Below are 25,636 nucleotides of genomic sequence, written 5' to 3'. Positions count from 1 at the left end.
TTATATTTAATCATTTTATCATTTATACACTAAAATATTAAATTGAAAAATGAAAACTTTATGACATATTGAAGTTTGAATATATTTGTCTTTTTAATGATTTTGTCATTTCATTATTGGTCATGAACTTTATTTTACATTAGGATCAGTTAATTTTTTTTCATCTGATATTTTTGCTGAGAAAATAAATCATTTAATTTAGCTATCTGACGAATCAATTTGCATCCTTTGTTGTATCCCTTAAAGAAATTTGGACTCTCACTTTAAAGATGTTCGTTCTCAAACTCAAAAGTTCTGTTTATTTGTATTTATTTTTTGTTCTACATTATATTGTTGTTACTTATGTCTATTTCTTAGGTTTTAAGTACATCACAATAATATTTGAGAACAAAAAAAATAGTTTAGATATAATAATTAATCAGATATTGTAAAATTCATGTGTATGTAACTATGTATATACTAGATAATGTCTCACGCGTCGAGTAAGTTTGAAATTAATATAACAAAATATAATTTTATATTTTTAAAGGAATTTAGTAGCTTATTGAATTAATTAATTATTTAATAGTTTATCTTACATTGATATTATTTTAAATAAGTATCTTTCAAAACTTGTACAAAAATTATTAAAATTTTCCCACAATTATTGTTTTAGGAGGGTCATATGTGATTTATAAATTAATCCTATATGTTGCTCAAGTAACTTCTTCCGCAAGTAATGAGTATTCTCAAGGGTGTGCTTTAGAAGTGTGGTTGGATCTTCTTCTTCTGAGCCTTATATTAATTATGAATCAGATTAAAGAAGCAGTTAGAGTATGAAAATTCAAATTATAACGAAGTTTTTGTTTTCTACAGTTTATAAAATTCCCTTTTCTTTTTAAATTCGATGTTTTTTCGTACTTATAAAAATTTAGAGAATGTTGTGTTAATCATAATAGAACTGATAAGAATCGAAAGAGTTCTGAAAAGCTAAAATTAAAAAGAGGAAGAAAGACCTTATATTGATCACTTATAGCCAACAAACATCTATAATCTATTAAAGGAGTAAAGGAAAATACACCGATCATTTTTACAAAATATATGGTTCCTAGAAAACATCTCTTATACACAAACTGACTTAAACTCCTATGAGTATATCTTGGACATTATGAAAACATCTCTTATACACTAGAGGGTGTACTAAAACCATGATTTTGGGAGAATTTTATGGAATTTAGGAAATTTGGAATTTTGATAGATTTTAGGAAAACTGATATGATTTTCTGTAATTTTTTTTCAAATTTCATCTAAAACTATGAACTAGAATTTGTAATTCTTGAATTGTTCTTAACTTTTCCAAATGCTAGTAAATTACAAGCTAGCATTTGGAAAGTTAAGAACGATTGAAGTTGATATATGCCATTAAAACAGACCAAGTGGCTTATATATCGTCATCAAACTATTAAATTCTTGGCCATCTAAATCATTAATTGTCAAACTAGCAAGTAATGTTATTTGTCAAATCTGAATTGTTAAATATAATTATTTTAAAAAGTTCTTCAGAAAACAGAAAAGACAATATTTTCAAAACAATATATCAAAGCTTATTATATACTATAATGATTTCAAAGCTTAAGTACAACATACGTATCCAGTTTTTCCATGATTCATGCATAAGATGTATCCAAGTTTTTCCATAGTTCATCCATAAGAATTCTCTTAGCATGTTATACGGTTCTAAAAAGCATATACTGTAAGCTAAATAGGATTAAGCTCATAATAATTATATACTATAAATAGGTAATAAGAGTATAATTTATTAATAATATCCCCTATATATTAAAAGAAAAACATTTTTGAAGAAAAGTTAACGTGTCGTCGCGAGAGTACTCGGTGCCCAGTTTATTACTTGCCCTTAATATTCCATAATATTACATAAAACTATCATTGCTATTCAATTTTTTTTTTTTATCATCTGATATAACAACGGAAAAATAGAAAGAACAGTAGTTCAAAAGGGAAAGAAAAAACAGAGAAACAGAGGAAAAAACAATGCAAATGGTTGATGATGAAGCCAAGTCACTATTCAATTTATTTATATACATAATATTTTATTCCTATAAATTCTAAAATTGGTAAATATTATTCAAATATCAATAAAATATTATCCTCTACATGTTTCAAAATTATTTTCAAAACCTATGTATTATAATATAATAAAATATTATAACATGAGATGTAAAAAATATATATTTAAATCATATTTTCAAAAACATAAATAATATTATTCCTTATTGTTTAAATTTTTTTAACCAAAGAAAGTAATATTAATTTTGAAAAATAGATATTAGAAAATTTTTAAAAAACAATTTGACGGCATCTTAAATTTATTTTAAACTATAAAATATTTAAACTTATGCAAATCCTAATTTTCAGTTTTCCATATAGAAAATTTCTGATATAGGACTAACATATATCAAAGACCTTAATTTCAAAATTAACATATTAAAAAATATAAAATCTTAGATATATTTTAATATTATTTATTAAAGATTTCGAGGGACGGGTTTTTATAGATAAAAAAATATTATACCCCTTATGGAGTATGGCTACCGGGTCAGGTTTGACCCGCTTAAGAATTTATGTCATTTGTTTCGAGAAGTTTTAATCTTTTTGATGGTTTTTATCAGTTTCATGATTTACAAGTTTTATATAATTCTGATTAATCACTAATTCGGTAAGATTCAGGTATGTTGTTTTGTGAATCTTAATTTTATGCTGAAACTTTTATTATTTCAAAAATCACAAACTGAATGACACCAAACTTATATAAGTTTGAATTGTAAATGATTTAACAAATAATTATATCTATAAATATAACTCTATATGTAGAAAATATATTACAAACGTTATACTAAACATAGTTTTTGAAATCAATCACGCACATACATGCGGGTCCCTAGGTCCTTCTTTGTCTCAATAACGATTACCTAACTCCATTGGCACTAAATCTTTATTCTTTTGTCACCTTCATTGTCACTAAATCTTTACGGTCATTTACGCATGAGATCATCTTGTCCCCTTTGAGATCTAATTTGTCACACTCACTTTCAGTTTACTTAAGATGCCATTAGCTTTACACAGAGACTTGGTCAATGATTATAATTATATTCGATCCTCATCTTTTGGATTGTGCTAATAAAAAGTGGGGAGAAATTCTCATAATCTCTCAAATATATTATTTTAATCAATTATTTAGTTTAGTTATTTATTTTTTGTTTTTGACAATCATTTAGTTATTTAATTAAAATTAAAAAGAAAAATAAAAATTTAAACCAATCATATGTTGCCATGTAATACAAGTAGTCTTTCATGGGGTTCTCAAAAATTCTCATTTGAGAATCGATTCTCAGTTTTCACTCCAACTTTTTATTATTTTTAATTTTTTATTGGTAAAAACTCTTTTGAGAATCCACCACTGCACATACCCTAATAATTTAAACCTTATTTGACATTTCTTTATTATTTTTATTTAAATTTATTGTTGGAAACTTATATTTTATATATTAATGGATGTAAAGTTCTCTTAAGTTTCATAATAATATATTACGAATAAAAACCGTTTTTAGACCGCCTGCATTGCAGCAACACTCATTTGTTGCTCAAAATAATATATTTTAATTATTTTTTAAAATAGGATTATATATTTAAATAATAAATTTGGAAAAAGTTAACTTATTACAAACTGACACATGTCTGAGAATCGATTCTCAGAGAAAAGAAATGTATCTCAAATTTTGTGTTTCTTTATTATTACATTTTAATTTTTAATTAACAAAACAAATAAGAGAAACTACCACATAGATGCTCTTAGAGCATTTACATTGGTGGATGAAAATGAGGGTCTATCAAATAAAAAATAAAAAAAACAAATGAAAAGCTGAAGAGAGAAAGAGCTAGTGTCTCTGCCCCGACTCTTTTAGACCCTTTCAGACCGTCTTATATCTACTTGTCATAATTTTATAGGTTTATTTTTAAAAAATAAAATAAAATTTAATTGAATTATATGTTTATATTAAGATATTAATAAATAAAATCTGAGAACTCAATTTGTTGAGTATCACCGATGCAAATGCTCTTATGGCTTAGTGTGTAAAAAGAATTTTTGTTATTGTTGTTGTTTATATAAATCTTTACTAAATAAAAGTAGGAGCTATAAGCTTTTTAAGCTGTACACCTAGGATTTTAAACAACCAATAGGGATTAGACACCTCACTAATTAATAATTAAAAAATTTCCAGAATTTTATATATTAAGAATTGTTTTTGTTAAATTGTTTTTGAGTTGGAAGCCCACAATAAAGCCCTAATTTAACAGTTTTAAATAATCTATCAAGATTTGACATGTCATTCATTAACATTTTTAAAATTTCCAGAATTTTTTAGAAAAAAAAAATTTTAAATTTATGGAAATAAAAGAACTATGTACAATATCCCACATCGGCTATAAAATTTTTAGACAATGGTTCAGAACCAGTATAAATAAGATTAATATGCTTCAACCAACAAATGAGCAGGAAAACTTGATTTATCAGACGTCCAAGTTTAAAAGTTTTATTCGGTTTGATCCAGTTTTTTATTTGATCAAATTAAAACTTTTAAAAGTTTCAAAAAAATATATTATAATATTTAAAAAAATTTCAAGTTTAAATATTATAAATATTGAAACTTTAAAAGTTCTTAGCTTTTAAAAAGTTTTTAAATATTATAATTTTAAAATTTTAAAAGTTTAAAATATTATAAATATTGAAACTTTTTAAAAGGTTCAAATTTATCTTATTTTTTATTTTTATGAGAAAAAAATGATTTTGGTGTTGGAGTTTGAAGGGTTAACAAGTTGTGTGGTACTCTAAAGAAAGGTTTTTCAGTGGAAGAATGTGAAGAAGTTGACGAGGAAGAAGAAGAAAAAGAGTATAACAAAGAACCAAACGGTAAAAGTAACGATAACAATTACCAGAAAATTTGACAATGAGAATGACAAGAAACAATATGAAAAATAAGAAAACATTGAATAAAAAACACCAAAACATAAGTGGTAGCGATCATGATGATTAAATCGTTTCGTTTTTCTGGTGGTCAAAGATATGATTTATGATATATGAGGTCATCAGTTTGATTCACCTCGCCTTGACGTCGAGTTAAATTCATGATTTTTTAATCAGATTTGATTTTATGACACAACTAATTTTTATATTTTTAAAAATTGTGTATCTAAAATTTAATTATTTTCCTTAATACTAATTTTATTTTTTTATAAGATAATATTTTATTATCGTTATCAATCATATATAATTTTCATCAAAACATATCAAATAAACCTACTCGTAGCGTGAATTCAATATCTAGTTTATTAAATAGTTTTTGATAAGCACCGGGAGAAAAGAATTCTTAAATTCTACTCACGATGATATCTAATTTTTCTTTAGAAACTTTCGCTTAATCAAATACACTTGATTGACAATTGCAAACAAAAAAAAACTATATATATATTTCTTATGTGACAACTCTTTTATAGTGGAGTTTTGAGAAAAGAATTCTCACTTCGTATATTTTAAGTAATGTCTTCGAAAAGTTATTTTAAAGTATATGATATTATAATTATTTTAGATTTTTAATTTGGTCATATGGAAAAAAGCCAATAATTTGACTGATTGATTATGAGTGTTTTGTAATATATCAATTTGTATCAAAATATATGGAAAAGTATTCTTAACTCGTTCACAAGCATAGGAATGTTGTCATTTTAACCAAACTATACCTTTTTAGATTTTGCCTAACAATTCTTTGACGTTGCCCAAAACGAAGCAATTCAATGAATATTAATGATACATCTTAATCTTTATTAGAACCTAAAATTTGATGAGCTTAATAAACCTGAAAGCAAAAAGAAACTATATATTTTTTAAAAAATATAATGTTTTAATGTAATAATACATACAACTTTTCAAGTTAACCATCTTTTGCATTTTTTCTCTTTATATCCTTGTTGGTATAACCAAAACCATGCGCATTGCTCCTTAGAAATATACAGTTTCTCAAACTTAAAATGCCCATATGATATATTAAAAGAACCTTACATTAAAAGAGTATAAGATATATATAAACATGTTCATCGGACCAATTCATTATTCATGAAACGAATTACGCATTTATTAACTATTAGCCTATAAGATTTAATTGTATTGTTAATACAAATATATTAATAACAAAACAAAAGACTTTCTTCCATAATAAATAATGGATAACTTTTGATACCCCATTTACGCAGACGTAACCTTCTTATACAATCTGTCATTATTTTATATCACTGTAGTTAATAATTGAGTTCAAGTGACCAATACCTCTAAGACTAATTATAAATACTCCAGTTTTGTTATTTACATTATAATTATTCATCCATCAAACAATCTGCAAGTATAGAGGTTTAAAATATAAATTAAAAAATCGATCCTAAATGAATAAATAAATAAATATACAAGACGAATTATGTTTTCTTCTAGCAACATACTTTGATATAATGATATCCGTATAGTACAATGGAGGGGAAACGATTTTCTTACGAGGATCAACGTTACAAGGAAGGACTGCTTACCTGGCTTGCTACTCGCCTAATATGATCAACTTTTAAGTCTTACGGTTTAAGCATTGTAAACATGTTTTCATCAAACTCTCGATAAAACTGATGCATTTGATGTAAAAACGATTTTCTTTGAATCTAATTTAACATTATTTAAAAAAAAAGAGATATCCGTATAGTAGTAAGTACTGTTATTACAACATGTTTCTTTGGTTTTCAAGTATACAAGACATTTATGTAACTTTTAGTCGAACGGATTTGCATGATGAAATCTAACATCAGAAAAATTTTTAGACTATCACATTCACACCCACCACGTCCTTTCATTTTGACTATAGATATATGTTATTGATATTTCTAGAGTACATATCTTAACATCAAATATGGTTAATAACTGTAGTTTTAGAAAAAAAACAAAAATTGGCCTTCCTCCGGATTCCTTCGGAATGGATGAACAAACTCAAACAAGTATTCAAATTTTGGTGGTATTAAGCGGTTGCATAGCCCGCTTGTCCTCCGAAGAATTTTCAACACTAAATAATATCATTTTCGTTTGAGTGATTATATAAAGATCTACTTATATAATTTTTTTGTTCGAGGTATAAGAAGAGAAACGACCACTAGCTCAAAGCATATCCAAACCTTTTCACCTCCACTATAGAAAAGCTAAGAATGCAATGCATATATATAAAATCTACTCTTTTTTCCTTTTCATTTTAAGGTAAAACTAAGTAATGGTTAGAGTTGGGAGAATAACTTAGGCAAAAAAAAAGAAAAGAAAAACTTTACATGTGCACCCCAAAACCCTTATTAGCGTCTTCTAGACCAAACACAACCACAAACGTGCAGGCTAGGACACGTGTACAAATCACAACGCGTGTAGACTCCTATACGTGTCCTCACAGACGTTATAAAGGCCTTACAGTCTCTGCTTAGTGTTCTTCAGCTCAAGTAGAGAAGCTTATTCTCAAACATATCTTTACACAAACATCTCGAGTGATAGAGATAAAAATGGACGGTAGGGGAGGGTGTTGCATAGCTAGGTACGCCATTGGCTCTGGACCGTACGATCTTTCCAAAGCAGATCGTATCATGCTTCGTTTTCGTCCCATTGCTCCTAAACCAGCCAGTGACGGCAGAGTAAAGCCTGTATCCAGCGGTGATAGCGGCAGTGGAAGCTCAGACGTTTCTTTTAGAGCTGGTAAAAGAAAGAGGAAATGTCATCAGAGTAAGGAGAACGGTGGTAGTAACGCTAAATGGTGCACCCGGCGGAAGACATCGGAGAAATCCGTTACTCACGGCGGTGCTAATGCGGTGACTCTTTCTCTTTTACCGGAGAAACCTGCGTTTACGGATCTGATGGCGGTGGAGAAGCAGAAGCGGCAGGGTCCATTATGGTTGAGTTTCGGCAACGGCGGCGGGATGTTTACTCCGGCTTATCAAAAGGCCGAGGTTGTGCGGAGGACGGTGGTGATTTCGTCGTGTATGACGGTGGAACGTGTAACGGACGCTTGGATTGACGGTTACGGCCTAGGGAGGTCAGATGAAGAGAGGAAGATGAATCTTGTGAGAGACACGTGTCCTGGTTTCATATCCGACGGTTCGGGGAGAGTCACGTGGACGAACGACGCTTATCGGAAAATGGCTAGGGATAACATTCCGGTGGAAGAAGGTTCACCTGAGATAACTAGCGGCGATAGTTTTCACGTGATCGTACAGTTGGTGATGAGGGAGAGGCCGATGCTAACGTCTCCTGGATTCACATGCAAAGTGAAACTACACCACACGTGTCAAAATCGCGAGAGAGGCTCTACACTCACGGTGCCTTGCGACGTGTGGAGAATGGACGGTGGTGGTTTTGCTTGGAGGCTCGACGTTAAGGCCGCTTTGTGCCTTTGACACCATTAGATCAGCTATAGTGCACCATCGACGACGAACGGTCTCGATCGTGTTACATTACAATGATCTCCACGAAACATAAAACATATGGGATTCGGACAACTAATTAAATTTCTAATTGCTTAACTTATAACTATGTCGTCTTTTGTTCTGCTTGTTTCTTATAATATATATTTTGCTTAGAGTTCTTGTAAAAATCCACCTTTCTTTCTTTCTTCTTTTGTTTCCTTCTTAACGCATGTGTGATGCTAAATTCGAGCTTATTGTTTAAAGATAATTAATGAAGGAAATAAAATTGTAAGTATTGAATGCGTTTTGTCGTCGGTACGCGTTGCCACATATATCAGATGTGTTTTTGTCAGATTTCACCGCGAGGACGGGCGGAAATTACACGGTCCGAGTGAATCGAGTGATCGATCGTCCAACCATGCAAAATCCAAAAGTGGTCCAAAACGTTTAAACCTACTGTCTTAATCACTACAAATATATCTGACCGTACCGGGTTTGAAACAATGTTATATGATTGAACCGGTACATAGATTTTATCGATTAGCATGATAACTATGTTAAAACGCTCAATTATTTTTAACTATTTGAATGATGTAATTCACCATTCAATATATAAACTCATAATTTTATGTGAACGACAAGAAATGTGGAAATAGTCTCTCTTTTTTATGTACAGAATTACTTTACTTTAGCTACTTACTTGAAGTCTCGAAGAGGCATTTCTGTCGAACTCAATTTTTTTTTGTTTTCTTTCGTCGGCACGCACATTTTGATGAAACAAAGGAATAAAACAAAGTAATGAGCCAATAGAAACGTGATACGTCCGAGCAAAAGAAAACAAAGAAAAAAAGAGAGGGTGAAGAATGAATGTTGTACTACAGTTTTGAATGTACTACAGGCTACAAGTCTACACTTGCGGTAAAAGTGCAATATCTAATGATATACGTGGGGGACATCTATATCATCTATGCAATAAAGGAAATGCCACATGGACCAGTGTATGTATATCTATAACATCAGTTCCAGATTGACAAAAACGAAAACGTCAGATTCATAACGTTTCAACGGTGTACCAAATTCCAAATGTATGGCCAGTTATTAAGAAGTTGAATTTACTATCTCCTGATAAGAGAAGAAATGAATAAACTATCAAATAAATCAAACCTAATAGACAATGACACAATTCATGAGTACAAAAATACCAGTTTAGATCCACATTATTTGTTTTAAATAGCAAGATTTGCTTGTATTTAATTAGGGGTCATTTTAATTTTGTTTTTTGATTATTAACAAAAATAATTAGTAACATTGATTTAAAATAAAAGCTGTAGGCATCAATCAACTAAGCTAAAACTGAAAATCAAGTTACTCACCTCTAGACTATCAGAATTTCCATGAACCTTTATTCTTTTTTTTTTCTTCCTATTTGTTAGCTAATCATAATCGACGGACTCAATAAGAATCAAACTGGGACTCTCTCTAGTCTTCTGGACCTAAAAAGCACAGCTTCACGAGAATATATACTCGATAGCGCACACACGCTGACTACAAGTACGTTTTGGTGAGTTTAACCACTCACAAGACTACAAGAGAATCCACGAGAAAACACACACACATTACTAATATAGTCTAGCGTTTAATTAGTTATATGTATTCTTGTGTTTACTGCAGATTGGATGATCTAACGCAATAAACTTATCCCCAAATGATTGAATGTAAGATCAACATTATCAAAGCTTCCTTCGATTGTTGAAATAAGTGACTAGTACATATTATGGATCATATTGTATTGTTAGTGTAATTAATAAATGATCAAATCATCATATTATGTTATTAAGCAAAGTGCTCTCTTCAATCGAAAGTCAACCTCAAAAATTTNAAGTCTCGAAGAGGCATTTCTGTCGAACTCAATTTTTTTTTGTTTTCTTTCGTCGGCACGCACATTTTGATGAAACAAAGGAATAAAACAAAGTAATGAGCCAATAGAAACGTGATACGTCCGAGCAAAAGAAAACAAAGAAAAAAAGAGAGGGTGAAGAATGAATGTTGTACTACAGTTTTGAATGTACTACAGGCTACAAGTCTACACTTGCGGTAAAAGTGCAATATCTAATGATATACGTGGGGGACATCTATATCATCTATGCAATAAAGGAAATGCCACATGGACCAGTGTATGTATATCTATAACATCAGTTCCAGATTGACAAAAACGAAAACGTCAGATTCATAACGTTTCAACGGTGTACCAAATTCCAAATGTATGGCCAGTTATTAAGAAGTTGAATTTACTATCTCCTGATAAGAGAAGAAATGAATAAACTATCAAATAAATCAAACCTAATAGACAATGACACAATTCATGAGTACAAAAATACCAGTTTAGATCCACATTATTTGTTTTAAATAGCAAGATTTGCTTGTATTTAATTAGGGGTCATTTTAATTTTGTTTTTTGATTATTAACAAAAATAATTAGTAACATTGATTTAAAATAAAAGCTGTAGGCATCAATCAACTAAGCTAAAACTGAAAATCAAGTTACTCACCTCTAGACTATCAGAATTTCCATGAACCTTTATTCTTTTTTTTTTCTTCCTATTTGTTAGCTAATCATAATCGACGGACTCAATAAGAATCAAACTGGGACTCTCTCTAGTCTTCTGGACCTAAAAAGCACAGCTTCACGAGAATATATACTCGATAGCGCACACACGCTGACTACAAGTACGTTTTGGTGAGTTTAACCACTCACAAGACTACAAGAGAATCCACGAGAAAACACACACACATTACTAATATAGTCTAGCGTTTAATTAGTTATATGTATTCTTGTGTTTACTGCAGATTGGATGATCTAACGCAATAAACTTATCCCCAAATGATTGAATGTAAGATCAACATTATCAAAGCTTCCTTCGATTGTTGAAATAAGTGACTAGTACATATTATGGATCATATTGTATTGTTAGTGTAATTAATAAATGATCAAATCATCATATTATGTTATTAAGCAAAGTGCTCTCTTCAATCGAAAGTCAACCTCAAAAATTTCTTATTTTTACTTTCGTTTAAACATCAATCTGTGAGAACTTGAGTACCGTTAAACAAGAAGAGGTTGCTGTTCTGACTTCTGAGTAACCGATACTACTCTACTCTCATGACTCAGAAAAAATGTGGGCCGACTTTTGCTTCGTTAGAATAATAAAAGTAGGCCGCAGCCCCTTAAGGCCCACAAATAAGAGAGAAAACCTTTAACGAGTAAAAAAAGTAAAAACCTCTTCACTTTTTATTACTGCTCTCTCGATAAACTTATTGCTGCCTCATCAAACTCTTGCCGGAAAAATAAACGTAGCTGTTTTTATCTTCTCCATGGACAATTCGCCCGGCAAAGCTAATTTATTGGGTTTGTGTCTGCTGCTGCTGGGTGGCTCTCTCTTTATCTTATGTTTTATAAATAAATAAACATGTCTCGGCTACTCCAGCTGAAGAGGTTGTTGTTGAGTTTTAACCTTTGTTGCTGCTGCTGCTGCTCTTTTTCTTAAGGTAAGCGAGAGCTCAAAGATGATGTTCTGGAGACCAATCCGATTCTGAAAAAACATAAGGAAATATCCGAGGAGGAGGAGAAGGTAACAGCAACCTAACACTAAGCTGGTCGGATTCGATCCTCTTGTTCTTTACGTACACTATGTTCTAATAATGGCTACTCGATCTGTCGATCATTCATGTAACAGGAGACAACGAAAGTATTTTCTGATGATAGTCTCCAGCATCAGATCAAAGGAAGGGTCGAGTTGTTGTTGGAGACAAATTCTGACCAGGCTAATAATTTAATTCCAGTGAAGGTATAATTTTTGAAAATCTAAATCTTGTATTATGTTCAATTAAGCATCTTGTTGTTTTTGTTATCCTAAATGAATTAGATATGTAACAGGAGGAGGAGGAGGAGACTGTGGAAAGACTTGATGAAACTCCCGATTTCTTAAAGTCAATTGCATCATTAGTAGTAAGAAAAAAGACGCTCTTTGTTGACCATCTCGCTGTCGGTCTTGATATGTCAGATATCATAAATTTCTTCAAAGATTTTGGACAAGTTGTTAGTGTTCAACTTACTTTAAACCACGAGGGTAAGCGTACTTCCAGTGGCTTTGTTGAGTTTGCTTCTGCTAACGAAGCAAAGAAGGTGAGAGATTAGTTTATAATAGTTTAATGATGAAATGTATTTGAAATCTAGTGTATGTATGTATACTTGTGATGTCAACAATTTACTAGTATTTCTGATTCTACTGCAGGCGCAGGAAATGAAGAATGGTAAACTTTGGTGCGGTAATAATATTACTCTTCTTCTCGTGGCTGAGATTGCTCCCTACCCTCCACGACCCAAGTAAATTGATTCCCCATGTTATGACGATTTGTTTCTCTATTCTTGTTATTGCTATGCCATTACCCAAGATTTAACGCTATGGTTTTTCTTTAATTAGGTATTGCCTATATCACAAGGTTTGGTAAGGGATTCAACTATTTTGCTCTTTGTTACCAATACCACATTAGGTGAAGTTATTGATATGCATGGAGAGATCACTAGCTAGGGTTTTTGTTATTCCAGGAACATAGACCACCTTCGACAAGAAAGCCTTCCCATAGAAGAAGACGAAGAGGAAACACCTCCCTACTTTGTTGAGGTACCTCTTCTTATAATACTTCAAAATTTGCCAGGCTCAGAAGAAACGCTTAGGCTTATTTCTTGGGCTGAATCTTTACATGAGTCATACTTTTTTTTGTTATGCAATTAAACTCCTTTTTCTCCTATTCGGTTCAATTCTATATTCATGCTAACACACTTGGCTGTTAAATTTATTCAGACAGTTGCAAAAATAAGAAAGACGCTCTTTGTTGCCAATCTCTCTCCCCAAACTAAATTATCACATATGTAAGTGCGTAACACCTTATAAATTCTCACTTTCCTTCTCGGACCAAAACTGATATTTTATCCTCCATTTTTTTCAGCATCAATTTTTTCCAAGATGTTGGAGAAGTTGTTAGTCTTCGACTTATTGTAAACCCCGAGGGTAAGCATGTGGGCTATGGTTTTGTTGAGTTTGCTTCTCCTTGCGTAGCAAAGAAGGTGAGGGTAGTTTTGTGGTAATGATGAAAAATTATAGTATTAATGTAATTTGAAAAGTGTATACTTAAAATGAAGAATCTATAAGTAGTTATTTGAAAGTACGATTTCTGATTAAGTCTTACATACTGTAGGCGCTGGAAGAGAAGAATGGTGAATATTTGCACGATCACAGGATTTTTCTTGATGTGGCTAAGACAGCTCCATACTCTCCGCGATCCAAGTAATTAAATTGATTTTCCATGTTATGGATATTTTTTAATGTTACCTTTGGTTGTAACTTATTGCTATAGTTCTGATGCCATTACAGAAGAAGACTAACGCTATTATTCTTTTTGTTAATTAGGTGCAACCTTGTAGAGAAGCTTTGGTAAGAGATTTAACTATTTACCTCTTGACTTTGTTTATCATGAGCACACTGGGTGAAGTTTTTGGTGTACATGGGGAGAGATCACAAGAGTTTTTGATATTCCAGGTACGAAGACTACCTTTTAAGAGAAAGCCGTCTGGTAGTAGAAGATGAGACAATGGAAGGACTTGATGAAACTCACATTTTTGTTCAGGTACCCCTTCTACTTTATTAGTAGGGATGAATCTTTTTAGATGAGGCTACTTTTTGTTGTTATGCAGTTAAAGTCATTTTCTCTTTAAGAGTCAGTTCTAACAAACTTGGCTCTTGAATTCAGGCAGTTGTTGTAAGAAAGAAGACGCTCTGTGTTTCCCATTTCCCTAACCAAGCTAAAATATCAGATATGTAAGTAACACCTTTAATTTCCTCTTCCGTTCTTGGATCAATTTTTTTCATGACTAAATACTTTATCCTCCATTTTTACAGCATCAATTTCTTCAAAGATGTCGCAACAATTGTTCATGTCCGACTTGCTGTAAACCACAAGGGCAAGCAATTATTTCACAATGCCTTTGTTGAGTTTTCTTCTGCTAATGATGCAAACAAGGTGCGATTAGTTTAATATTGATGATGAAAAAAGTAGTGTATACTATCACGACGGAGAATATATAAGTAGTTATTTCTAAGTACGATTGCTGACTAAATTTTTATACTGTAGGCGCTGGAAAAGGATAGTGAATATTTGCTCAATCGCAAGATTCATCTAGATGTGGCTAAGGCAGCTCCATACTCTCTACGACCCAAGTAAATCAATTTTACCATGTTAGGGAGATTTGTTTCTGTAACACTGGTTGTAACTTATTGCTAGAGTTTTGATGGCATTACAGAAGACTAACTCTATTATTTTTGTTAATTTAGGTATTGCATAGATCACAAAGTTTGGTAAGGGATGTAAGCCTCATAAGTTTATTATCAAGAGCACGTTGGGTGATGTTTTTGGTATACATGGATGGAGAGATCACAAGGGTTTTTGATATTCCAGGTATGAAGACTACATTCGACAAGAAAGCCTTCTGATAGAAGAAGATGAGACAATGGAAGGACTTGATGAAACTCCCAATTTTGTTGAGGTACCTCTTCTTATTATCTTGAAATAAATCATGCTTCAGAGGAAACGCTTTAGCGGTGTAATAACTGAACTATTGCCACAAAGGCGAAAGATGACTTACTCTAGGGATGAATCTACATTTTGTTGATATGCAATTTAAGTCCTTTTCCTCCTTAAGAGTCGTGCTAACACACTTGGCTATTTAAATTCAGGAAGTTGCCGTAAGAAAAAAGACGCTCTATATTGCCAATCTCCCATTGAAAATTAAAATACAACATATGTAAGTAGCACATACATATATTTTCATCATTCGTTCTTGGAGCAAGTTTTTCATGGCGGCTGATATTTTATCTTCCATTTTTACAGCATCGATTTCTTCAAAGATGTTGGAGAAGTTTTTAGTGTTCGGCTTATTGTAAACCACATGGGTAAGCATGTGGGTTGTGGCTTTGTTGAGTTTGCTTCTGCTAACGAAGCAAAGAAGGTGAGAGTAGTATGTTACGGACCATCTATTTGCTTGAGAACTAAGAAACGATTGAAAGCTTAGCTCCCTCTTAACCCTAATTCTCTCTTAGAGATTAAGGTTAATTCTTGGGACTTGATATTCTCATTAGCATAAGGAGTCCTTTTATAGACCCTAGTACCACCGACCTAAACCTTAATAAGTAAATATTCCAAAGCCTTAATCTAATTATGAAAAGGAAACCTAATAATCTAATAATAAGTTAAGGGTTCATGGTCTACGTGTACCACGATCCGTATCATTACTCCCCTCCTCGATTAGGAGCTTGTCCTAAAGCTCCGGTTTGTCTCCATCAGCTTCTACGTCTCTTCCCTCCACGTCGACTTGTCTTTCAAGTCTCATGTCTTTTGCTTGTTGAATCCTCAATGCCATAGCTTCAGGTAGAGACTCCTCCTCCTAAATCTCCATCGCAAGAAGTGATTTGTTGATGATCCCCTCCGCCATGTGAGTCGGTGATTTTAGCTCTAACACAGCTCGTATCTCCGGCTCAACCGAAGCTTCAGCTCCTAACGTTGCCGTCACGGTTGTCTTCACGACCAATGGTTTCGAAGTCATTCTCTCCACCTCCTCTCTCCTCATGTGGTTTGGTTCCTCTATCTTTGAAACCGGAACCGCAACCAACACCGGATCTGGTTTTGAAGTCACCGTCTCCATCACGTCTGCTTGGAACTCCTCCAACATCTCCATAATCTTTTCATAGTGCTTATCGAATATCTTATCAAAATTTCCCATCAGATCGAACGGCTCAGCTCCCTTCATAGGATCGTTCCGCTCTGATACCAAATGTTACGGACCAACTATTTGCTTGAGAACTAAGAAACGATTGAAAGCTTAGCTCCCTCTTAACCCTAATTCTCTCTTAGAGATTAAGGTTAATTCTTAGGGCTTGATATTCTCATTAGCATAAGGAGTCCTTTTATAGACCCTAGTACAACCGACCTAAACCTTAATAAGTAAATATTCCAAAGCCTTAATCTAATTATGAAAAGGAAACCTAATAATCTAATAATAAGTTAAGGCTTCATGGTCTACATGATACCACGATCCATATCATAGTAAAATGATGAAAAGTATTTAAGTATTCATTTGAAAAGTAGTGTATACTTATGAAAGTACCCATAGCTGATTTAATCTTTCATAATGTAGGCACTGCAAAAGAAGAACCAAGGAAGATTGCAGAGTCATTTTGTTTTTCTTGACGTGGCTGAGATAGCTCCATACCCTCTCCGACCCAAGTAAATTAATTTTTCCATGTTATGGTGATTTGTTTCTTGAACGTATTGCTTAGAGTTTTGATCTCATTGTAGAAGTTTAATGATATTATTTTTGTTAATTAGGTACGACCTGGCAGAGAAGCTTTGGTAAGCTTTTTTAACTATTTGCCTTATGAGTTTTGTTATCAAGAGCACATGGGGTGAAATTTTTGGTATACATGGGGAGAGATCACAAGGGTTTTTGTTTATTTCAGGTATGAAGATTATCAACGACGAGAAAGCCTTCTGATAGAAGAAGATGATTTGGAGACCAAACCCACTAGGAAAATGAAGCTCTTTGGTGTATACAAGCAGGCAATCTTGGACTCATCTTGCGGTAAGAAGATTACCTTCTCTGACGACACTCTGATAGAAGAAGATGAAGCTCTTTGCTGTTTTTAACTCCTAATAATACAATGCAACTATTTAATTACTTCGGGTTTTCTGATGTTCTAGCTAAGGTTTTTGTCTGAGCGTCCGTTAAAATATGCTCAAGTTTGAATGTAAAATCATTATTATATAAACTCATAATTATATATCAACAAAAACAACAAATGTGGGAGTTAATGTACTTTATCTAGTTACTTAGTCGAAGAGACATTTCAGTCGAACTCAAATTTAGAACTTACGCAATATTTGTTCAAAAGAGCACTTCATTCTACAATTTGTAAGATATTAATTTGGGTATGATTAAAAACTAATTAGAATGTTTTAGCTATCAAATAATAGCTAAACCCCATCATCATTGGTAGTCTTCAAATACTATGCAATTGTATTCTTCAATTAAACAATAGAAAAGTGCAAAGAAGACTCAAAAATTCTTATTTTTACTTCTGTTCAAACATCAATCTGTTAAGACTTGAGTACCGTTAACGAGAGGTTGCTGTTCCGGGTAACCGATGCTACTCTCATCACTCAGAATGCTATAGTCAAAATCGTCAAAATCATCGTCATCGTCTTCTTCTTCTTCTTTTTCAGACTCTGTTTCTTCTTCTTGAGTCGCCAAGTTAGGCTCAGCTTTTCTTTTCTCTAATGTCTGCTTAATGGCATCATCATAAGACATATCATACCACACGTTGCCTTTCCCAACAATGGATTTGTTGTGTGCATCCTTCATCCTCTCTTGCTTGCTAATCTCTGAGTTCTTAGGCTCTCCCCAGTAGTCATACTGGTATAGTGCACTTGTTGGATCGTACTGGTCTTTCCCAAAGAAGTTTCCTGGCTTATACCTCCCTGGTTCCTCCAATGGTAAACCAAGTGCTTGACGACTGAAACATAGATTCTCAAGCATCAACACTTTTTTCGAAAAAACATGCTCTCTCACTTTGATAAGTTAAGTTTTTCACTTACGAGCTGATATCTCTGAGCAATGCTTCTCTTTCCTCCATAGATCGGCGCCAGTGTAAGAAATCATACTCGTCCATCTCTATATTTCGTCTAAGCTTGTCGATTTTGTATCCTTCTCCTCTGGCTTTAGCTTCCATCATTAGTTTATTGTGGTGCTGCAGAAGACAATAGGATAGATTTGACCACTATCAGTATGAAAAGAAGCCTCACAATTGAAATACAAAGTGCTAAACCTTAGATGGAATTATGACAACGAAGTTAATCGGAGTTACCAAGACAGTGTGAAATGGAAAACTATGATAAAGAAAGATAAATGAGAATATTGCCATAGCAGCGGGTCAAGGGAAATTGGAGACGAGAAGTAGTGAAAGGGTTTAAACCTGGCGCTCTGTCAATGCAGCCTCTAAGTCAAGTTCCTTGACACTCGTTTTCTGCCAGAAAAAGATAGCGTTTCATCAGGAAGCTTAAGACAATATGGGTCACGAACACACCAGAAGAAAAACTCTCACCAGAATCACTTTTGGCAATTTGGTTTTCTTATAATAAGCTTCCCCATACTCAATATCCTTTTGTTCATCAAAGTCTTCATCATCAGATAATTCTGATAGTTTTTTGCCTTTGTATTTTTCAGGGTTAGCTTCGTAATCATCCAAAATCATTTGCTCAGCTACATGTATTTGCCACAGCTGCAAACGGGAAAGAAATGTGCTGAAGGTTTCACAAAAATTAGAAAGCCAATATAAACCTAACGAGTAAACAAAGCAGAAAACTCAAAACCAACCCTTTTGCGCAGGAAATTACCTTGTCGACATACGGGTGATCAGAGAGCAGCCCTTCCTCCTCTGGTTTCGATCCTGGATCTTTTCTAGGTTCAGGAGGTCTTCCACAATCTCGCTGTACAAACAATGTGTTAAAAAAGAGGGAGAGACTTCAAAAAAAAAAAAAAAAATTAATTGACATTCTAGGAAAGGATTCTACTAACCCGTATCTCATCTGGATTAGTATCCCCATCACGGTGAAATATTGGTGGGAAGTCAAACTTATTAAAGCTGGAGCAGGATTGTAAAAACACAGTCAACAAACATACAATAACCAAAGACTATTTGAGGACTGAACCAATGTCAATTTTTACTGGACTTGAAAAGGAAAGAAAGACATATGAATTACATACATCATGTGATCTATATTAGGATGGACGAAGCGCAACTCTAACGGAAACCGAAACCGGTATGGATCTCTTTTTGCCTGAAAGAACAGATTAAACACGAGAATAAAAAAATTTCCATTCAGATTTTATTAATGTGAAAGAGAAATGTGCCTTAAGATTACCGTGATCTCAACAATAACATGCATCCCAACTCTTATGAAATGCCGGATCCAAAACCAGTCATTACCTTTTATTGGAACCCACCTGCAAACGCACAGACACATAAACTCAAAACTATCCCATAGAGCATTTGACACTAGAGACAACATTTGACAGCTTATATACCCTATAAGTACAAAAATCACATATGATTTAGCTATATATACAAACTAACAGCACGTAGACATACCCTTCATGAACACCTCCAATGTCAACAAATGCTCCCTGATACAGATGCAGAGTGGTAACTGTGCCTTCACAAATCTGCAGGGACATTACAATATTTCTCATCTAACCGATCGATATTCACAATAAACAAGGCCTAGGAATAGGATCCTTACCATCCCTGGATAGTAAAAGGGAAGCTCATACTGCACAGAAAGAAAAAAGCAATTAACTTCAAACAGTTTATCACCTAGCAAACGAGTCAAATCATCAAGTCAGGAGTAGTGTTCTTACCATCCCATCTTCATAATCCTTCCCTCTTTTCCTTCTACCCGGATAAAAATCCTGATCATACTGGATAAAAGCAAAAAACTCATTCTCTTAGCCATTAAGCGAATGATGTCTCACTGTTCAAACCACTCAGTAAGACCTAACATTAACAATGAAGGTAAGCAAAAAAGCTATCATAAAAAAACGAACCTTGTAAGATTCTTCCTCCAACCTATCTGTATTAGCTTCAACCCATTCACTATACTGTTTCAAGAAAACCTTAAACCTCTCCAAACACATCTTATCAACAGCAGCCTCTTCACCAACCCTCAAATCCTTATCCAAATCCTCAAGCCAAACCCTCTCAGCCATCAACTTATGAGCTTCCCTAATAAACTCAAGCTCCTTCCTATCAACTTCCCAACCTCTCGGCGGCCAATCACGCGGCGGAATCTGCCTAAGAACCATCGGACCAGCCCAAGACGTCTCCAAAGGCGGAGGCTTATCACCTCTAATCTCAAACTGCTTAGCGTACCATTCATCCTCCGTAATCCCCATCTCCTTAATCTTCTTCTTCCTATACGACGGTCTCAGCATCTTAAACGCCTCGATCGCCTCCGGTGACTGAAGCGGAACCTCTTCACCTTCGTTAAGCGATTTACGAGCGAAGTCGGCTTCAGGTGTGAGAACCTCTTCCCATGGAGCCCAACCGCGTTCGATCCAGTTACGTCGTCTAGCTTCGTCCTCTGTATCTTTGTCCTTCGGTCCGAATTTCTCGAGGAACGTCTCGTCGACGGGGAATTCGTCGGAGCTGAAGCCGCGGCAAGGGGGTAAGTCAATGCGGCGAGGTTGAAGCCATTGGAATCCGGTGGAGAGTGATTTGGGTTTGCAGAAATTAGGGTTTTTTGAAATGGGGAAGGTGAAATTGAGATTGGTTTGGCAAATCTGCATCATTCCATTCGCCTCTCTTCAGGGTTTTTGAGGGTTTAAGAGAGTGAAGAAGTGAGAAAGAGTGGATAAGCTTCATTTCATTTACAGCGAAGAAGAAAGGTTAAGTTTTTGATTTACCCCCATATTTATGACATTATTTGATTTCGAACCTACGTATTTCTGATTGATCAGTTAAGCCCGTACTAATTCAAATTTGAAGAATAAAGTGTATTATATGGATGAGTCATCGTATATATCCAAACATATTAATTTGACCCCAAATGTTTTTAATTGATCAGTACTATCAACAAGGTTTGGCTAAAGGTCATTTTATGCAGTGATTTAGAAAACAGCTAGACATGATTATGTTTAGATATGTTTTGATATAGGCATAGGGTTAAAGGGATTTTGTCTATATGCTTGCCAGTTGCCAATAAAACATGAGAAATGAACTAGTCTGTCAAATCTGATCTAGTGTCTTGCCTCACCTAAGTCATGATTTGAGGACATCATCAAGAAGAGTGATAGAAGACGGAAATATTACATTATTTTTCTATAGACTCCTTACAAAACATAGTTGTCTAGTTAAGTTGTACATTAACATAATCAAAGTACAATCAATACATATGAACTTGAGAGATATGTGTTTACAAATCACTCTTGAGTCGTCTCTGTCTTCATGTTTCGTGCTTGAGCTTGATTCTTGTACTTGCAAAACATGGACAGTACTGATGGGTTCTTCTTGTTCTTTAACTGTTTCGAGCTTTCACATGATTCTATAGCCATTGCATCATGAGTGTCTCCTATTTGTGTATCCGAAGAGAAGACCTGAGACGGTGATGATGATGATGATGATGATAATGACAGATTCTCTTCACCCTCTGTTTCTGATGAAGTCTCCAGTTTTGATCCTTGCTTAAGCTTCAACAGTGTTGACTCTACAATGCCATACAAAAAAAATTAAAGATTCAATCAAAAGGATTTGAAAACGTAGATCCCTTCTATATGAAATTAGTTCTAGGTTTCTCTTGATTTCATTATCCAGGATCTTGAAATCGAGGGCTTTAACTGTAAAATCTGAGATTGGAAAGAGGGTAGTACCGTAGACGGAGAGAGGATCGTCTTTGATGATTTTCGCCGGATATCTCTCCAAACAGTCAGGCGAAGATGGCGGCGGTCTCAGCCTCCCAAACATATCTCTCTCTCGACTCAATTAGATCTGATCTTCTTCTTCTTCTTTGAGTTGAAATCTAAAATACGGCAACAAAATAATGATTTTTTTTTTTTTTTTGGCGCTTCAGATTGATAAAAAAGAGCGGGAACAGAACAGGTCGGGTCGGGTCGGGTCAGACCAGTTTCCTTTTAAGCCGAAACCAGCATCGGCCCAATTAATGCTATTATACTGGGCCCTTCGTCTCTTAGTATGATTTAACCATTAAACCACATTTTCATTATTAGCAAAAAAAAAATTCCATAAAATTTAGTATTAAAAGCATTATAGAGAAGAAAAAATATATTTAATGTAAAATATTAATTTTTATTAATGTACCCGTTTTAGCATTGGCTAAAATATTGTTTTTTTTAAACAGGATATAATAATATTCAGTAACTTATAAAGATATAATTTGATATTTTGATCAAATGTCTTTAACTGTATGGCATTCCTACAATAATTAATGTAATGTAAATATATATATAGTACATATATTGAGCACAAAATCAAAATTATTTTTGTCACACCAGTAAATACATTATGTATATTTATAAGATTTATACTGAAAATCTTAGATTTATAATTGGGAAATAAAATTATCAGATATAAAATTAAATGAAATTTAGTATTTAACTAGATGTCAAGTTAATTCCAGTGAAAACAAATGAATAAAGAAGATGCATTTCTTCACAGATGATCTATATTAGTTTATTTTTGAGTGTTCTTTTTTTTTCCCCCACAAAATGATATTTTATTTCTTTCAAGAATTATCGATACTCAAAATAAAAATTGAATCACACTAATGATTTGATTCTATATTTTGCCAAAAAAGGAAAAAATAATAATTTCTGTAAAGAAAAAAATATTTAGACAAAACTTAAAAAGATTCAGTAAATATATCTACAGAACAGAAACCAAAGTGACACAAAATCATCTTGACCATTGAGTCGTTGACTTAAAAAAAACAAAGTAAATAGAATCAACGGCCAAAAGAGCCTTTACGTAATCCGTCTGCTATATTAACTCGGAAAAAAAGAAAAAAAGGTTTTACAAGAGAAGAAGAGAAGAGGGAAAATAGCAGCAAGAGAAGAAACACTGAGAGAGAAGAGAAGAGCTCTCTACCCATTTTTTTGTTTCCTTTGATCGATATCAATGTCGAGAAGACGAAGTAATCGAGTTACGAATAGTAAATTCGTCACGAGTCCTGGACGTGTTACTATTATTGATGGTAATTTCAATCACTTTCTCTTTTCTTCTTCTTCTTCTCTCTGCCTCGATTTTTATATATTCAAATGTCTTTTTTTTTTCTTTTTCTGGGGGGGTTTTCTAAGGTTTCTAATTTCGTGCTTTACGCAATTTTGGAGATTAGGGTTTTTGGGGGTTTTCGATTTTAACTTTGAAATTGGTTTGTGTGTGTGTGTTTTTTTTTTCCTTTCCTGGAATTTTCCAAGTGACGAGAGACTGTTTCTATTCATGTGTTGTGTGCTTTGTACATTCTCTGTAGTAATGCTACTAAATTTGGAGTTTTAGGGCTAATTTGGTCTGGTTTGGTGAATTGTATCAAGTGAGAACTTTTCAGGCATTTGCTTAAATTTTGGGATTTTATGACTATGGTTTCTTGAAATGTATTATATATCTAGTTCTGATTTTGTGAAGTTTTTTTTTTTTGGGGTTTGATCAACATTGTCTCTTTGATTTACAGATTGTGAGGAAGATGAGTATTTACACCACAGGTCGTGTTGGAAGCATATTGCTGTCTTGAACAAGCGTGTTTCTAAACCAAAGCGAGCCAAGGAGTTAGAGATATTGAAATTGACTGCACCTTGTTTCTATGACGAATGCACACGCCGTGGGAGGTCTAAACGAAGGATCAAGTGCAAGTATTTAGCTTCCAAGCTACGGAAAAAACTCAATTCCAAAGCATTTGTAGCTTACCTAGAGTAAGCAATATTCTTTTTTACCTAGCATTGTGCTTATTTGTGGGTTCTTTTTCTTATTGGTTTACTTAAGTTTTTGAGTAATGTGAATTAGGGATGTATGTAGGAGCTTCTCGGATGAGAAAAAGAACTCTTTTGTCTACTTAGATTGTTTATGGTTCAGTATGTACAAAAGCGAAAACCAAAATATTCGAAGCAGTGTTTTTGATTCCATCAAGACAAAGCAGATCTTCTCTAAGAAATATGTTTTTCTTCCTATTGTCTACTGGTGAGTTAATTTTGCCGTATATGTTCTTGAAATGGTTTTTGCAATGCAACTGTTTTGACTATTTTTCTTTAATTTCCCTTAGGAGCCATTGGACTTTGTTGATCTTTTGCAATTTTGGGGAGGATCTTGATTCTGATAACACATGCATGTTGTTTCTTGATTCGCTACAAACAACCGACTCTTCACAGCGGCTTGAACCAGATATAAGAAAGTGAGTACTCTCTCTTGTTCTTTTTCCAATCTTCAGCAAAGAAGAATGATATTGTTGTGTAAACGCTTGTGTGATAGATAATATGTTTGTGCTTCTTCTTTGATTTCAGGTTTGTGTTGGACATGTATAGAACCGAAGGAAGAACTGAAGACCAAAGATTGGTTGATGAAATCCCGCTCCATGTGCCAGTGGTAATTGAGTGCATCTACCAAGTTGGATATATTTCTTGATTCTTGTGTCTCAGAATTGGATCGACTTATCATTATTGCAGGTTCCGCAGCAGACAAATGATGTGGAATGTGGGAGCTTTGTCCTCTACTACATCCAGCGGTTCATAGAAGATGCCCCTGAGAAATTCAGCGTTGATGATATGCCATATTTTGTAAGTTTACCATTCTATGAACATTTTATAGTTGTTTACGATAAGTGGCATTTTGTTTTTGGTGGATCTTGAAATGTCCCGCCCGGTTTCGCTTATGATTTGCAGATGAAAGAGGATTGGTTTAGCCATAAAGACTTGGAAGAGTTCTGTGACAAGCTTGATTCTTTAGGAACCATTCATTGACTGAAGAGATAATTTCTAATGGCTTTAACACATCAGCATAGCGCAGAAGATTAGGTCCAGCTTTGAATATGAGAAGATGAATTTGGAAAGATTCAAAAGAGTACAGAGATTCTGAATAAGTTACCAGTTGGTATGGAATCTCAAACTTCATCAGGAGGAATCTAAGAGTTTTTTTCTTCTATGCGTGTTCTTTGATACATCTATCAAACTGTTGTTATGCTTTTTTCCGGGGGCTTCCTGTTGTTAATCTTGTTTAGCGGCAACCAATTAATATCTTTTGCATCATTGATTAGTTCAGATATATAAATGGAAAAATTCTGAACCTTAGGAAGATGAAAGTATCTATTTTTAGCATCTGTAATTCGTATCTAAAGTTGAAACAGTGGTCAGCTGCTGAATCAGATTTTGTTAATCTGTTTTTCATCACTCCTAATATAGAGAAATCAGTTTGGTATCTGGCTCTGTAGTCACTAATCAGGAGCATGG

The 25,636-nt window shown here is 33.6% G+C and overlaps 5 protein-coding genes across 6 annotated transcripts; 3 read left to right on the top strand and 2 right to left on the bottom strand.

Annotated features, from left to right (window-relative positions):
• LOC104791067 lies at nucleotides 7,394–8,829 on the top strand. Its single transcript, XM_010516867.2, has one exon. The coding sequence runs from the start codon at nucleotides 7,627–7,629 to the stop codon at nucleotides 8,512–8,514; it is 888 nt and encodes a 295-aa protein (XP_010515169.1). The 5' UTR covers nucleotides 7,394–7,626; the 3' UTR covers nucleotides 8,515–8,829.
• Nucleotides 11,896–17,280, top strand: LOC104698965 (polyadenylate-binding protein 1-like). The gene is made up of 21 exons (XM_010414333.1): nucleotides 11,896–11,929; nucleotides 12,070–12,152; nucleotides 12,258–12,368; nucleotides 12,458–12,706; nucleotides 12,816–12,907; nucleotides 13,130–13,205; nucleotides 13,386–13,453; nucleotides 13,531–13,648; nucleotides 13,780–13,868; nucleotides 13,992–14,015; nucleotides 14,121–14,208; nucleotides 14,332–14,399; nucleotides 14,481–14,601; nucleotides 14,713–14,798; nucleotides 14,913–14,936; nucleotides 15,037–15,124; nucleotides 15,315–15,382; nucleotides 15,469–15,586; nucleotides 16,772–16,860; nucleotides 16,963–16,986; nucleotides 17,094–17,280. Exons 1-21 carry the CDS (start codon nucleotides 11,896–11,898, stop codon nucleotides 17,278–17,280), a joined length of 1,905 nt encoding a protein of 634 aa, XP_010412635.1.
• On the bottom strand, nucleotides 17,580–21,033 carry LOC104791066 (protein PLASTID TRANSCRIPTIONALLY ACTIVE 10). The gene is made up of 12 exons (XM_010516866.2): nucleotides 20,237–21,033; nucleotides 20,051–20,110; nucleotides 19,933–19,962; nucleotides 19,782–19,855; nucleotides 19,555–19,636; nucleotides 19,397–19,470; nucleotides 19,208–19,274; nucleotides 19,027–19,119; nucleotides 18,735–18,911; nucleotides 18,606–18,656; nucleotides 18,229–18,380; nucleotides 17,580–18,146 (listed from the first exon to the last, which is right to left on the bottom strand). Exons 1-12 carry the CDS (start codon nucleotides 20,978–20,980, stop codon nucleotides 17,723–17,725), a joined length of 2,028 nt encoding a protein of 675 aa, XP_010515168.1. The 5' UTR covers nucleotides 20,981–21,033; the 3' UTR covers nucleotides 17,580–17,722.
• LOC104791064 lies at nucleotides 21,477–22,205 on the bottom strand. Its single transcript, XM_010516865.2, has 2 exons — nucleotides 22,058–22,205; nucleotides 21,477–21,894 (listed from the first exon to the last, which is right to left on the bottom strand). The coding sequence occupies exons 1-2, from the start codon at nucleotides 22,149–22,151 to the stop codon at nucleotides 21,611–21,613; spliced, it is 378 nt and encodes a 125-aa protein (XP_010515167.1). The 5' UTR covers nucleotides 22,152–22,205; the 3' UTR covers nucleotides 21,477–21,610.
• On the top strand, nucleotides 23,239–25,535 carry LOC104791063 (probable ubiquitin-like-specific protease 2A). Of its 2 annotated transcripts, none has more exons than XM_010516864.2 (7): nucleotides 23,239–23,397; nucleotides 23,872–24,109; nucleotides 24,213–24,374; nucleotides 24,457–24,585; nucleotides 24,695–24,776; nucleotides 24,857–24,967; nucleotides 25,073–25,535. In XM_010516864.2, the coding sequence occupies exons 1-7, from the start codon at nucleotides 23,322–23,324 to the stop codon at nucleotides 25,148–25,150; spliced, it is 876 nt and encodes a 291-aa protein (XP_010515166.1). In that variant the 5' UTR covers nucleotides 23,239–23,321; the 3' UTR covers nucleotides 25,151–25,535. The 2 variants fall into 2 exon arrangements, with proteins under 2 accessions (XP_010515166.1, XP_010515165.1); XM_010516863.2 differs by having other exon boundaries at nucleotides 24,201–24,374.

This window comes from Camelina sativa, chromosome 6, assembly GCF_000633955.1.
Source record: "Camelina sativa cultivar DH55 chromosome 6, Cs, whole genome shotgun sequence".
NCBI lineage: Eukaryota > Viridiplantae > Streptophyta > Magnoliopsida > Brassicales > Brassicaceae > Camelina > Camelina sativa.
This window is presented reverse-complemented; position numbering and strand designations above follow the sequence as displayed.